The sequence below is a fragment of the Falco punctatus genome (assembly GCF_963210335.1).
Source record: "Falco punctatus genome assembly, chromosome: Z".
Taxonomy (NCBI): Eukaryota; Metazoa; Chordata; class Aves; order Falconiformes; family Falconidae; genus Falco; species Falco punctatus.
In genome coordinates, this window is record NC_137586.1 from 74261219 (window position 1) to 74276469 (window position 15251).

At 42.4% G+C, this 15251-nt stretch overlaps 1 protein-coding gene across 2 annotated transcripts in view; it reads left to right on the forward strand.

Moving 5' to 3' along the window:
• Window positions 1-670: 670 nt before the first annotated feature.
• HSDL2 (hydroxysteroid dehydrogenase like 2) overlaps window positions 671-15251 on the forward strand; it is a 29265-nt gene continuing 14684 nt past the window's right edge. The window contains exons 1-8 of one of the 2 annotated variants that reach the window (XM_080371026.1): window positions 710-857; window positions 3792-3955; window positions 4395-4493; window positions 4619-4733; window positions 7227-7330; window positions 8317-8415; window positions 13304-13498; window positions 13980-14051. In XM_080371026.1, coding sequence (XP_080227152.1) covers window positions 841-857; window positions 3792-3955; window positions 4395-4493; window positions 4619-4733; window positions 7227-7330; window positions 8317-8415; window positions 13304-13498; window positions 13980-14051 — 865 coding nt within the window. In that variant the 5' untranslated portion in view covers window positions 710-840. Of the gene's footprint in view, window positions 858-3791; window positions 3956-4394; window positions 4494-4618; window positions 4734-7226; window positions 7331-8316; window positions 8416-13303; window positions 13499-13979; window positions 14052-15251 lie in introns of both variants that reach the window. The other variant, XM_080371024.1, reaches the window with a different exon arrangement.

Below are 15251 nucleotides of genomic sequence, written 5' to 3' on the forward strand. Positions count from 1 at the left end.
GGAGAGGGCCAACTCGCAGTTACTGTGAAATAAAGAGATGGACTGGGGGGGGGTGGGGGTGGGGGGTGGGGAGGTGAAGGAGGGGACAGGCACAGCTGGGCAAGCACAGGCCGCACCATCCTGCCACAGGCATTCTGATGAACTGGGGAGGCAGAAGGTGAGACAGCAGGCAAAGCTCAAGTGTTTCCAGCAGGACTGGCAGCAGAGTTCAGTTCAAAGTGGTATCTCACACATCCAGCACAGAATGAGAGGGTGCTGGAGACCCCTCAAGTCCACAGAAGATGCCAAATGGGTGTCCAGACACATTCAAAGGCCACCAGGCTTGAACCAAATCATGTAAAACAAACCCCACATTGTGTTGCAGGTGAGCATTGCTCCCGACAGTTACTTTAGTACCTCGTTTTTCAAGATAAAAAGGCTTAGCGTTTGGGAAAAGGGTCTGCTCAACACCTCAACGCTCCAGAGCAATCCTTAAGGGGAAACATTCACGTTCGCTGCCATTAGTTGCTTCCCAGCAGGCAGCCTGAGGAAGGCCTGCAGTGACACCCTCCCTTCATTCCGTGCGGGCCCCTACCCACCGTCAGGCTGGCTTACGCCCCGACCAGGTCGCCCCCGCCCCGCAGGCCTCCTCACGCAGCCGGGCTGTCCCGTCCCCCCCCGCACCGCCCCGGAAGCCGCGCCCCGAGCTCCACGGCCCGGCCCCTCGGCCCTTCACCTCCGCCCGACGGCTCCGCCCCGCGCCGCCGCGGCGGCTGCGCCAGGCGGGGCGGCCCCTGCCCCTGCCCCGGCCCCTGCCCCTGCCCCTGGCCCTGCCCGGGGGCGGCCCGTTCGCGCGCCGCCATGCTGCCCAACACAGGGTAAGGTGCCGCCGCTCTCCCCTCTCCTTCCACGCCCCCCGAGCCCCCCCCAACCTGCCCCAGGCCGCCGCTTCCCGCTCCTCAGGCGGCGGCAGAGGCGGCGCCAGGCGGCGCGGCTGAGGTAAAAGCCGTGGCTCTTCAGCCGCCGAAGGCCTCTTGGGGCGGGGGGGCGTCGGCCGGGGGCCGCCGTGGCGGTTCGCTGGACGCTCCCCTCGGCGCTGCGGTGGGCTTCCCTCCAAGCGGGTGGCGCGGCACGGCGCTTGTAAGCGCCTGGAAGTGAATGGCTGTACCGGAGGGCAGGAATGCCCCTGCGGTGGGGGGCGTTTCCAGCGGGGGGTGGCGCCGCCCTGGCCCCCGCGGCCCTGCTGTCCCCAGCGGGTTCGAGGGGGCGCTGCTGGCACCCCGCGCCCCGCCGGCCGGGCCGGCTGCGGGCGCTGTGCGGGGCGGCGGCGGCGGCGGCGGCGGAGCCCGGGCCTGGCGGGAGGCCTCAGCAAGTCCGGGGGGTGAGGGGGCGGGTGGGAACTCGCAGAGGTGCTGGAAATATTCGTCGGGACCGTTAGTGAGTGTCGTTGAGTGGAGCGTTTGGCAACGGAAATAGTTATTGGCGGAGTTTAAACTAGGTAGTGTATCTGTGATTTTAATGGGTATTAAACTGTTTTTCTCGCACTCTCTCGTTACAAGCCGGTATCTTCTTTCTTACCTGGCAAATTTCCTTCCAGTCTAGGATCTTAATTCAGAGGCTTTTTTGCCTTTTTTTCAGAGCTGCCACTGCTGACAGCTGGGAAGATAAGTTAGTATCATTCGTTCCTGTGTTATAAATAGGTTTATTCATTAAATGGTATGTAAGCAAGCTCTAAAAACTATCGCTGACATGCCCTGCAGGTTTCTGTATTAGCAGTCATGCCTGGTGAAAAAAGGAACCTATGTTATGTTTCCAAGATCCCCAAGGCTGCAGGGTACAGAGGTGATTTTGACATTTTCTGCCTTACTGCCAGAATTCAACTGCAATGAAAGCAATAAAGATGCAGCCTTCACAGTACAGGTCATAAGTGATTTTGGGCAAGCACGTGCTTTAAAACCTTGTAAATTATTGGGCTGCCAAGTGAATTAAGAAATAAATCATAAGTCTTGCAAGCTTTGAAGCTTGCTTAGCAGAGTAAAATGCTCTAAATTCTGGGCAGTGCTATTGGGGACACAAGAAATATTTCAAGAGGTATAGCAGCACCAACCCCGGTGCCCTTGACGTCCTCCACAAGCTTGACCTGCAGTTGAACTTTGGTTATCGTGACACTGTTCCAACATGCCTGGGTGATATTTCTCATTCCTCCTTTGCGGCCTGTCCTTGCTGCTGCTGCTCCCAGTATGACACCTTTGTACATGGGAGCTGAGTCATGGGTTCCATGTGCAGCCGTGCGGGTCTGCTGGTACATCTACTTGTCTTCCTGAATAGACCACTCTTGGCCCTGGAGGGGCTTAAAGCTCTGCCAGCTTTCCTCACCTTCCTTCTCCTTCAGAACTGCCTCTCACTGAACCTCATTTACATCTTCCCTGACTAAGGCAGAGTGTGCTGACCTATTAGTTGGTTGAAGATAGAAGCCAGATTCTGGCCTTAATTAACTAAATTTTACACTCGATGTAATCCAGAGATGAACTTCCATAACTGCGTGTGTGACTTGACTCTTGGCAGCACTTTTTGTGAGTTGCTGTGCTGTTGTGAGACTTTTTCTCCTGTGCCTCTCCAGGACCCAGTTTTGCAGAGGAAAATCTGTTTGAAACGGCAGCTGTAGGGCTTCATTGACATCCCTGCGGACGCCTCACCCTGCCACTGCAGGGGAAGATCCCTCCCCCTCCCTGCCCCATCCCAGTTTTCTGCCTTCTGAAAGCGAATGCTGCCCCTCCTAGGCAGTGTTTCAGAGAGGGATGCTCTCGGATTGGAGGGACAAAGCCGACCTGGAGAAAGAGGAGTAAGTCAAGTCTGGCCCAGAGTGAAAGGAAAACTACTGCAGGCTCGGAGGCCGGTGTGTAACATTTGTGATGCGAGTGGAAAGCAAAGTTGCTGTGGCACGTGGTTTACATGCGTTCTCTAACCGGGGCTGGAAACTTGAACCTCTTGGCTTTTTCCATGGAGTTACGGAAAGCAGCACAAGCTTTATGCAGAGCGCTGAATCGCACGTCCCTTCAGACAGAAAACCTGTGGCCCGAGAGGCTTTATTGTCAAATATGCTTCAAACTGGAGTTGATCTTTTGCTTTTCAAAAATGTGGTGATGTTTTGTGTAAGCCAGACATCTTTCAGGTGCTCTTGTTAAGTTTCTCAGGAGGTTTGGATTGGGCCCATTGAGGGGGGGCTGGGGAGGGGGCATTGGATTAAATGTGGCTGCTGGGAAACTGTTGACTTTAACGTAAAGCCTTTAAGGGAAGTAATTGCCGTTTTGGAAAATCAAGGGTTTGGCACTTGCGCGCGGCTCCGTGCATTGGCGTTGTGGCTCTGGACTTGAACTTCGCGCGGCGCTGAGACAGCCGCTTTTTGTGTTGAGAGGACCGTGACCGGTAAGGTACAGAGAGCTGCGTAGGTGCGCTGTCTCATTAGAAACCAGCATTTTGTTTTTACAAGGTAGCAGCTCTGTTGTAAACACTGTGTTGGATCGTTTTACAAACAGGGAGAAATGTAACTGGGTGACCTGCGCAACCTTCTTGCTCGATAGCGTTTGCAAACTCAGGGAGTGGTCTTGCCTTCCGTGGAACCGTATTGTGCTGTGGCTGTAGCTGTTCCTTTTGTGTTTAGGGGGCCTTCTTGGTACATCGATGAAGGGGTTTGCCTGGCTGGAAGACTGTGCTAATTACTTTTGCCCTTAAAGAGTGTTAGAAGTCAATGATGTACAGGTTTTACTTTCTTCTCCCTCATCTTTACCCTCCGCTTCCCCCTTTGCCTTTAGGAAATTAGCAGGATGCACTCTCTTCATCACAGGCGCAAGCCGGGGCATTGGCAAGGCCATTGCTTTGAAAGCTGCCAAGGACGGTGCCAACATTGTGATAGCTGCCAAGACAGCTGAGCCCCATCCTACTCTTCCAGGGACTATCTACACTGCTGCAGCAGAGAGTAAGTTGTAATAAATGAGGACAGGGTTCAGGTACTGGGCTGGGTGTGTGCCCTAGTTTAATTGCTGTACCTGAGTGGAAACCTGTGTAGACTCCCTCAGCTCCAGCTTACCTTCAATACAGTCAGTTTTGTGCTTCTCTTGCCTCCCAGGACTGCTGGGAGGTATCAAAATATTACTGTAATGAAGATGCCCGTGCATATACATGTGAAAATGCTACGTTAATTGAGATGTATGTGTGTACCATACACATTCTCAGTGTTAAGATTTGCTTTGGGGTTCCCGGTTCTTTTTGCAGTGTGTGAAAAGGTTTCAACTTGAGCGTGTGATTTTCAGTGTCTTCTTGAAGCATGTCATCAAATGAGAGATTCTCAGTAGGCTCACGCTGTTTGCTCCACCCGAGAGCAAATTTTAACGTGTTTAATGTTTTTAATTGTGCAGTTGAAGCGGCTGGAGGAAAGGCTTTGCCATGTGTCGTTAATGTGAGGGAAGAACAGCAAATTATTAATGCCGTGGAGAAGGCTGTGAAGACTTTTGGAGGTACGCTGAGGTGTGGGGGAGACATTAACAGGCAGAGTGTTCAAACAAAAAAGGAAAGAACAGCCTGCCTTACTTGTGCTTTTTGTCTTTAAATGCTAATGTGAAGTGCCTTATTTTAAAACCAGGCATTGATATTTTGGTGAACAATGCAAGCGCCATCTCTTTGACTGGCACTTTGGAAACAGAAACGAAGAAGGTCAATCTTATGATGGATGTCAATGTACGAGGAACCTACCTGACGTAAGTGCTGAGAGAAGGAAGCAAAGTAACTGTAACAAAATGAATGACTTTATCTCAGTTTTTCTGAGAAATTGTTTACCTGTCTTGCTGCCTGAGAGTTGCGGTGCAAGTATCCCACATGTGCTCACAGGAAATTTCCCTGTTATTGGCCAGCTGATTTGAAATTTGTATCAGCAAGAATTAGTTGTAAGTTGGAGTACACGGGAACCTTATTACTGTAGTCATTAAGTCTTCAAAAGCCCCTCCATGCAGGTAAGAATCAGAAACTAGTTTATTTCAAACAGAGCTTCCGCTTGGCTTTGCTAAATGCTATCTGCACTTTTGTTTCAAGCAAAATTACTAAGTCTTTGCATACGTCAAGTGTAACATCTTGTTTCTCAGCTTTGTTCTCGTAAGTTTCTTTCTTATCTTTAGAGACATCATATAACAGCATAGGTAAAAGAGAAATGTTAAAGATGTAACTTAACAATCTCAAGTGTTCTCCATCTGCTTTCAGCTTACTAGTTCTACCATTTATTTAAATTAACATACCAATATTTGACTTCAGTGTTCCTGTGGTCCTTGTTTTGCTTATTTTTTGGAAATGGATTCAGGAGGTGGGATCATTTTAGATTTACATGATGTCATTTGAAGTTGCTCTGGTTTAGAATTAAAACTTTAATTTTGATGGGGTTGTGTTTGAAGGAAAAGAAAAAAGCCTTTAGAATGATGCATATTCTCTAAATTGAGTTGTTGCTTGGTGTGATCAGGAGCTTTTCTATCAGTGTTTTATCTAGAGTAGTGTCTGTCGTCCTTTGTGCAGATGAATCTGGTTATCAGATAACTACAGTTATATTCCTTAATGTTTGTTTGCTAAGAATCAGTGAAGGGATTTGCCATTGGAATAGTGTAAAAACACACATAGTTTTCTGAATTAGAGAGGCAGTCCACAGCATGTGGATAGCGTGGAGGGAGAGGGAAGGTGGAAGAAAGAAAGACTGCTCACAGAGTGAGATTTCTGTGCTTCCAGCCTGTGGGGTCTACTTTTGAAAAGCTATAGGTGTAAGTGGTTCTGTACTTGGAAAGGAAAATTGTTTTTGGAGGTTGACATTCCAGAAAATGCTTTGTGGATATCTCTTGCTAAGTCTCTGAATAGGTTCCACTATATTGCCAGTGTCAAGCTTTGTTTCCCCCTTGCCATCCAACAGTAATAATCACTTTGTGATTGGTACATCCAGCTATCTCAGATTAATGGAGAATTCTTTTAAGTCATCTTTCCTTTAGGTGCTGCTCTGTCTTAAAAAGATGAAAAAGCACGTTCCAGGTTGCTGTGAATAGAACAGTATATGAAAGATTAATGCCTCTCAAGGGAAGTTACAAATGGTCTTTGTCATTGCTTTTATAACTGTAAATTGGGAAGACCCAGTCAAACATTTTGGTCTTTTCTTCCTCTGGCTTTGTACATTGTGTTTGTATTTTTAGAGTTGTTTCCAATTTAGTATTCAGAAAGTTACAATAGTTAAAAAAAAAAGTATGTGGATTTTTTGTCTGTGTAGGAAAGTTACAATAGCTAAAAAAATATGTGGATTTTTTGTCTGTGTGGAGGAATTAGGGAAGATGTACCATTTTATAGAGTATACCTGTTGACATAGTTCCTATGCATTTAAAGACACAGGCATCTGGCATCTGTTAGTGAACCTCACACACTGCCACTGAAAAATGTTGAGACCCCAGGACATTTAAGCAGGTGGTAAATTATTTACTTTACTACTTTAATGATTTTGCAGTTGAAGGTGTCCCTTCTGTGGCTGACAGTATGCATGGGTCCTGTTGAAATGTGTCAGTAGTGTAGTCTGCTGTGGTGCTGTTCTCTCTGTGAAGCTTGGTCAAAAATTTTCAAGTAGACATCAAATGCGAAAGTGTACCGCAGTCCTAAAAGTGAATTCTGTTTCTATAAAGTAAAAGTTGTGATTTAAAGTAATGTGTAAATTCTAAGTTGAATGAAATAGTGAGTCTCCCAGTCACTATTTCTCCCAGAGAATAGGCTTTCAGTTTTGCTTGGAGTATTTGTAATAGCCTGTCACTATATAGTGTTTCTTTAACGTGATTTTAAAGAGGGAATAGGTATTGGATCAAAAGAGAATGTATTTATGACTAAATATACAGCTCTGCGCTGTTATTTTTGCTTGTTGCCTTACAGTGTTTTGTTGCGCCTACCAGAACTATTACAAGGAGATTGTGGCTTCTAAACCTCTGGAAAATCAGCTTTAGTAGATGCTGCTGCACTAGTTGGAGAATGTGGTCCAGTTAGCAGGAATGAATACTAGGCCTGAGATAAGTAAGCTAGGATAGCTTTTGTTGTTGTGGTTCTTTATATCAAATAATTGGTACAGGGGCAGGATCTCAGCTTAGTGGACTTCAATGAAAATACTGGTCTGCTGCTATGGTTTTTAGTGTAATTACAGGTGTTCCATGAAATAAGAGCTGACTGATTTGTATGAATCTATCTTTCAGGTCTAAAACATGCCTTCCCCACTTGAGGAAGAGTAGGAACCCCCATATCCTGAACCTCAGCCCACCTATGAATCTGAATCCCATGTGGTTCAAAAACCATTGTGGTGAGTAGCGTTCAGAGCCTTTGTTAATTTTTGAGAACCACATAAATACCTGGTGAAGTGTGCAGGAGTGCCAGCCCAGAATGCCAGATCTTGTATCTTTAGCACTATACACAGATTGGCACTAACAGTCCCCCACAGTGTTTTGTACCTAACCTAAAGTAAATTGTTTTGTGGGAAAACGTAGTGCAGGTTTCATGGCCCACTATGTCCTTTATCTTTTCAAGAATGTTTTCAAGGTAAGAGTCTGTGCTTTTTCATTGAAATTATTTTAGAATACAAAATATTTTTTATTCCAAATAGAGAATGAAACCCAAAAATCTATTTTCTACTGATTCAGCTTCACGTTTGATTTAATAGAGATAAAGTTCAATGTTGTCTTTTAAAATGGAAATTAGATGTGGGAGGGGGACCCCATTTTGTCATGAAGTTCATGTTGCTCATTTTAAAACTGTAAAAAACTTTCAATTCTGGACACTTGTCATGTTAAACTCCTCCAGCAAGTCCCAGTTTTTTCTCCCCAGAAGCTTCCCTTCTCAAAATATCTAATGGCAACGATTTAGAATTTCCCTTTTTTATTTTTTTTTTTCTTCTCCCTTACATTTTTGCTTTCTGTAGGATACACTTTTGGTTGTTAGCAGCTAGTATGCCTTGGGCCTGTTGAAAAAAATTGAGCACTCTTGCTAGTGTGCTGTATATAAAAAGCACAACGACAACGCCATACAGCTAGGCTTCAGTGATTGTTTTTGTCAAAACGTGTGTAGCTCTCATTTTATTTGTGGTGAAAAGATGGCAGACTTTCCCAACCCCAGTTTTTATCTGCTGGGGGTGGTGCGGAGAAGGGAGAGATTTTGGCTTAAGGGAGATACTGTTTTGTCCTCAAAAGCTTCATTTTCCTTATAAACAAATCATTTGGGTTTTCTTTCCGTCATAATTAAAGTTCTGTTGATAGTGAAAATTTTTATCTTTTTTTATATTTCTTCTCTTAGCTTACACCATTTCTAAATATGGAATGTCCATGTGTGTCTTGGGAATGGCAGAAGAATTTAGAGGAGAAGTTGCTGTCAATGCTTTATGGCCTAAAACAGGTGGGTTTATATTTTTTTTATTTCTAATGGTCCTAAAATAATGACTTTGTCTTCTACAGCTTGTTTTATTTAATTTTGAATGTACTTCGAACTTCTCCAGGAATTGATTCAGGAGACCAGACAATTATTTTGTATATTCTTTGTTCATCCTGCATATGTGGTGGTTTTCATTCCTAGCTCTCACTAGACCATTGCCACTTTCATCCAAACTCATCTGCAGCCAGTTTGCAACCCATTCAACCCTTTCAGTTGGCTGAAGGTTCTGTATAGTATTTGACTTGTCTGTGCTCTTTCTCGTGCACCCAGAGTTTTGGTTTGGACAGAATCACAAAAGTATTAGCATGCTTTCATTAGTAGGTATTAAATGTCTGTGTATATAGTACTATTTAGAATTCCTCAATAGTTAAATTGCCAGAGTGTAGGTGGAACTACAAAATAGATACCTCTGTAAGTGCAGAAATAATTAAAAAAAAGCCCTGTTCCTACAAGCTCTGGCATAGCAGGCCACCAAAGAGTTGTTCATAGAACCATCTGCTTGCAAGTCACAGGAAAATCGTGTGTGCTGTGGAAGAAAAACAACTTAATCCTCCTATGTTGTATTAACTTCAGTTTGTTGTCAGTGTTGATCAGGGCTGCTGTTTGAAAATCTGGTCAGCTGTTTGCCAAAGAGGCCAGTCTCTTCACCGCAAATAACACCTATGTGCAGAAATGATACTGATACTAAAATCCATAAAGACAGAGGGTAATCCTGCCCTTTAATGGTGTGAGTCCAGTCACTGTGTTATGCAACATTACAACAGCAAAGTGTATTTTTTTAATTAGTGGAGGGAGCGAAGAAGGAGGAGGAAATAAAAACATAAACCAAGATCCTCTTCTGGAGCTTGTGCTCCAGTGTAAGAAGTGTTTGTGCCCAGACACTTTTCATTGTTTTCCTGTTAGGCACTGCAGGCCTGTTTTAGCTTCTGGTATGAACTAGAACTCTGTGATTTGCTTCTGTAAGGTAAGGAAGAAAATGGGCAAAACTTTATTATTTCAGTCAAAATCAACTGAGTTTCTCTGCTTAAATACCCTAGCTGATACTCTGCTGAGCACTTGAATTAGTATGTCTGACAGACTTTGGTCTGGATGCTTGCATCTTAAACTATCCCAGTGAATGGGTGCCTCATAATTCTGTTCACACTGTGAGTTTTACCCATAGAAATGTTTTGGTAGTGGATTGACTGTTTTGAATAATAATAACATCATTCTTGATAATTACATCATCACAAACCCTGTACTGTCTAAAAGGATAAACTCTTCACCTTTGACATACATCCAGTTGCCTTCAGTACAACTTCAGGGTCTGCATTGCCTTCTTGGCAGTGGAGTGAAAGCTCACCTGTTAGGTTTGGGGTATCTGGTTGTTGGTTTTTTCACTTCTGAAGGAGTTAAATATGCACTTGTTTCGAACTTGCTTGAGGAGAACCTCAGAAAAGTTTCAATGGAGATTTCCCAGGATCTGTCTTTTTCATCTGGAATAGAACCGTGAAACTTGGTTCTTAAAGACTTTCCTAGATTCATGCCTTTCCTGTCTGGCTTGTCCCTAAAATGCCAGTGCTAAATGTGTTTTATATCTCCTCAGAATCCTATATGTAGGAGTAATTTGATTTTCCATTAGCAGAGGTGATCTTTACCTACATTTTTATATTTTTTGGTCACTGACTGATTACACACTGTAACGTATATGAGCATTAAGAACAATGAAGGAAGTATCTAACTGAGACAGATAGATGTGTATCAGGCTGCAGACAACATTGCTGATTTGACTTATTTTCTCACACAAAAGCTGTTAGAAGATTACATGTGTCTTGTAAGTGCACATATTTACATGTTGCATTGACACATTATGCGTGCTCTCTAGAGCTTTCTGATTTTTCAACACCTTCAGTCTGTGATACTGGATATGGTGGAGAAAGCATCCACTGCTGTCGTGTAAACGAATTGGTGGTTTTACGGGTCCCAAGTAACTGTTGAAAGCTAAAGAATTCTTCCTGCAGGGACCAGCTGGTTATACTAGGTCTTTATTTTGCAATGTAGGTGTTTTTCCCCACCCATCTGAATAATTTGGCCTCCTGTTTTTCTTGGCAAGGGAAAGCACAACCTAGTAGGATTTGTCCACCGACACACAATGGAAGATTTTTCAGAAGGTTGGCTCACTTTATAGGTGGAAGTTACATTAAATCTTACGTTGCACAGTTGAATACATTATTTCTTTCCGCTGTTTGTATATGCTATAGTACCAGTGTCGCAGATATGGTCTAGTAATAAAAGATGTCTGTGATGGTATTAATTAAACGTCTACAGAATCTGACATTCTTACCGGGGGTGCGGTGGGGGACCCAAACCAAAGAAAGTAGTATCTTTCTCTGTACGTTAGAGTGCTACTGTGTCCTTGGTAACTAACTTGTACCTGCTAAAATAAGTAAGAGGACAACACTGCAGAAGCTCACACTTGTTCTAGAGTGCAGCTAATACCTGTTCCCCTCGGGAACCTGCAGAACATGAGGCTTGGAAGTGCAAGAAGATTCAGTTTACAAATGACAACACCATATTCTAATAAATGCTTTCTTTATAAAGATTTCTCTTGGTGAGATGCTGCAAAGTAATTAAAAAATAATTATGCTTTCTATAAAATCAAAAGTATGCAGACAGAGCTTTGTATTTGCTGAATCTATTCTTGCTCGTTCAGTTTAAGACTGTTAGAAACACTAGATGAGCTCTCAAAGTTTGTATATATCAGTGATGCCCCCATGAAAACTGATGTGCCCTCAAGTATAAAAGAGGTTAATAATGTGCAAATTCTCCAGTATAAAAAAATGTTCTTTCTAAAGGTTTGTCTTCCAAAAGTGAGAAAGTTGTTCTTAATTAAAGAATCCACTGTAATCTCATACAAATGTGATTAGCCTTTGTGGTAGTAAGGATGCTAGTATCTGTTGGTAAATCCAACTCTTTGAACATGTGAAAGTATGCTGATACTAAGATGCCAGGAGCTCTCCATTTATCTAGAAGTGAAAGAGGGGTGAGGCCATCACTAAGTACATATAAATATTAGAGGTATTCTGGGACAGAACTGGAAGACTCTTCATGTGCATTAGAAGAAAACAAGCAGCACTTTACATGAAATAGGTAGAACAATGTGCAGCCAGGCTCTGAGGCAGGACCTGTTTAAAACTTCTAATAAAAGTTTTTCAATCTGTGGACATAGGCTTACTGTGCTCAGAAGAACAGTTGATATTAACAGAAAAGTGGCAGAAGCATGGGCCAGGAAAAGTGAACAGGTTAATGAATCCTCAGAATAGTGGAATATATTCAGGTCAACAGAACCTGGTAAATTTCATCAGAGTATTCGAAAGGAATGTTATCTGAACTGTTGGTAATTATTTTTTTAAAAATTAAAAACTTTGCAGGACAGATTGCATTTCGGAAGACCAAATTGATGCAAATTTATTTTCTATCCTTAAAAATGGGAAAAAGACCTAGGGAGGCCTAGGTGTATGTACAGTACATCTGTTTGCCAGTTTTGGTTTATATTATTTTATAAATGTTTTATAAATTTTATAAATTTTATAAATATAAATATGTTTATATTATATTATAAAACTGTTATATTTATAGCAGTTCAATTGATTTGAAAAAAAGAAACTGAGGTTGGTCAAAGGTAAGTGAAACCTAGGGACTAATCCTCACCACAGAAGAGTAAAATAAGCGAGTCATCAGGGAGATGTACCAACTCGTGCACTTTCCTCGAAAACACTTTAACAGGGTCTCCCTGGCCAGCACTGAAGACTGCCATCTTTCTTCCCAGTTCCTACTTTGGAAGGTGAATGATCCAGCTCAGATAGATGTGTACAGTTCCTGTTCTTTGCTTTAAGGGATGTTGGGATCACTTCTGCATCAAAGCTGCTGTTACTTTGTGTGGAACTGAAGCACCGAAAGGAGGACAAAAGTGATGTACAATTAGGTTTGTCCTTCCACTTCCAGGATCTGCTAGCACCAGGTATAGGAGAGGAATTGTGAATCTGTCCCAAAACTTGGGGGCAGAGCGTTGAGTAGAAAAAGTCATGAGGCAGAACTATATGGGGGGAAAACGGTAACATGGCAGATGTCAAAAGCTACAGCCAAATGGCCTCTGTGGAACAAGATGAAAGAAAAGCAGAATGGATACCTTGGCCTGGAAGAGCAAATTACAGACTTAGACTGAAACATGCCACAATGTTAGTAGCTCCCTTGGGGGAAGCATAAAGAAGACTAATGGAATCGTGCAAAACTTAGTAGAATTGGTTAATAAAACAACCAGAACCTTAGGAGGTGTGAATTTTATTCTTTGGTCTAACACAGCCTTTCTGTGAAATACTGAATAAATTATTTGAATTTTTGGTATTTGACGTCTCATTAACTTAGGAGAGGCACTTTGGTATCTCATGGGAGTTGTTACAAGACTAAAACTAAGCATGAAGATTTTCAGTGTGATAATCACCAAAGGAAATCCCTTTTAGTGGCTGATGTATCATACATTCACTTTGAGAAAAATAGTTGTCCTGTTAGTTTTTCATGTACTGAATTACCTGGAGGAAATCCATGACGGAGGGGCACTGATAAAGGGATAGAGGGATGTGAATGTCATAAAAAGTCTTGCCCATTATTTCACACTTTGGTTCCTTTAATAGATTTCTGGTTTTTACTTGTGCTTGTAGAGAATTGTTTGTTGGTTCGTAGTGTTTCATAGCTTTGTCTTCCTACAATTTCTTTTTGCATGAAAGGAAAACAAAGTTTGTGTACTTACCAGAGAAATGGGAATTTTGTGTCACCAGTGTTACAGTGTTGGTTTTTTACTCTCCAAACTTTCTAGCCATACATACATCTGCTATGGATATGCTGGGAGGATCTGGAATAGAAAAACAGTGCAGGAAAACAGACATCCTTGCAGATGCTGCGTACTGCATTTTAACAAAACCAAAAAGTTTCACTGGAAACTTCATTATTGATGAAGTTCTGCTGAGAGAAGAAGGAGTTAAGGATTTTGATGTCTATGCAATTGCACCAGGTAAAACAGATCTTTAAGGTGAGGAGTAAATTCAGGAAGGGGGAATGATGGGGGGGAGAATATTAACATAGGTTTTTTTCTAGGGGCTCTTAAATTAAAAGTTGCTTTGCCTTAGCTTTCAGAACATGTCTTCATCGAAGGCACGTATGAGTCCATTGAGAGTCTAATCATCAAGTGCCTATTAAATTAAAAAAAAATCTTCAGTGAAAAGAAAGTGTACCTGCACTGTAGATGTATGTATTACTATTTACCAGCTAGTGGGATACATTTTTTTTTTCCTTCAAAAGTTTTTCATTGCAACTTTTAAGGGGTTTATAGGTCATATTTTCAATGAACCAGACTAAACGTTATTTTATTCTATGCCTTCCTTTCAGATTGTACTTTGCACTTAAGACTTGGCTGTAGTTTCATACAAAATGGATTCCTGTTTGTGCTGTCCAACTTTACTTGGACTTACTATTACAATTTTCCTCCCTTTTAGGTCACCCCCTGATGCCTGACTTCTTCTTGGATGTTGAAGCTGACACGACAGCTATGAAACCAGAAGGATATGGTAGGGAAAGCACTGTGTGTAAAAGTCATTTTTTTCTGACGATAATGAATGTGCCCTCTGTATTTCAAGTGGGTTTTTAATTCTTTTCTCCCAAGAACTTGGATTCCACTCAAGCTATTAGGCAAAAACCCTTTTCTCATTTGGAGGGTAAGGTTTATGGAAGTTACTCTACTTAAAGCTAGGGGGAAAATGTTACCTTCTGCAGGACTTCCATGGTAAATCAGTACCTTATTTTGAAGACTGCTTTTTAACCATCTGAATTGCAATAGTATGAAGGTCACAGGTAAACATTGCTGGAAAAAGGAATTAAAGAGCAAACAGCACATTTTGTAGGAGTGTCTCATTTGCCTTGCTAAGTTTATACAGAAGAACTCAATGTAGAGCTTCCATTGCTACTTAGATGAAACTTGCACAGTTTACACAATTTCAATATCTCTTTAGTTGACATGGAGAAGTCTTTTTTAGAAAAGCATCAGTTTTCCTTTTTCAGAATTGTTGTCTGTCAAGTAGGAGGGCAAGTAAGAATGCTTAACAGGTTTGACAGGAGTGCCAAAATAGGAATAAGAGAAGGGCAGAGGACACAAAGTTTGGGCAGTCCCTTTCCCTTGAAAATACTGTTTGAGCAATCACACTAGAACTGTTCTGCCAGGGATGGATGATGTTAGTTCCCTGGACCTCACAATGCAGGTTTAGTAGGGACTTGCAGAATAGTCCTAGTGTGTTTTTTGATGCTGAAGATGCCTAAGAGACTTTCTGCAACGTGTTTAGAGGCTGTTCAACTTCATCAGCCTTCTAAGCTGCAAATGCTGTCCTGTATTCTTAAATGTAAATGTTCACTGGGGTATAGTAACATGCTGATTAAAGGAGTGAATTGATTTCTAGCTTAGAAGCCTTTGCAGAAGAATTAATGAAAATATCCATGTTCTTAGCAAGATAGATAAGACAAGTATTTTGAGGTGAAAGTGATACCTAATGAAGACATTGATTTATTTTTTGTGACTGCAGTTGGGAGTCTATGGATTGTGTTAGAAAACAATGTGCTGTGCAAGCATTTGTAATGAACTGTGTACAGTCAGAATTTTGCTGTGGTTTTATTTTCAGTTTTCTTCTGACGTATTAAGAAGTGAAATACATTGCAGAGTTACCTTTAGTGCTCTACACCTGTTCAGATTCCCAGGTGCAAAGAACATCCTTTATTAG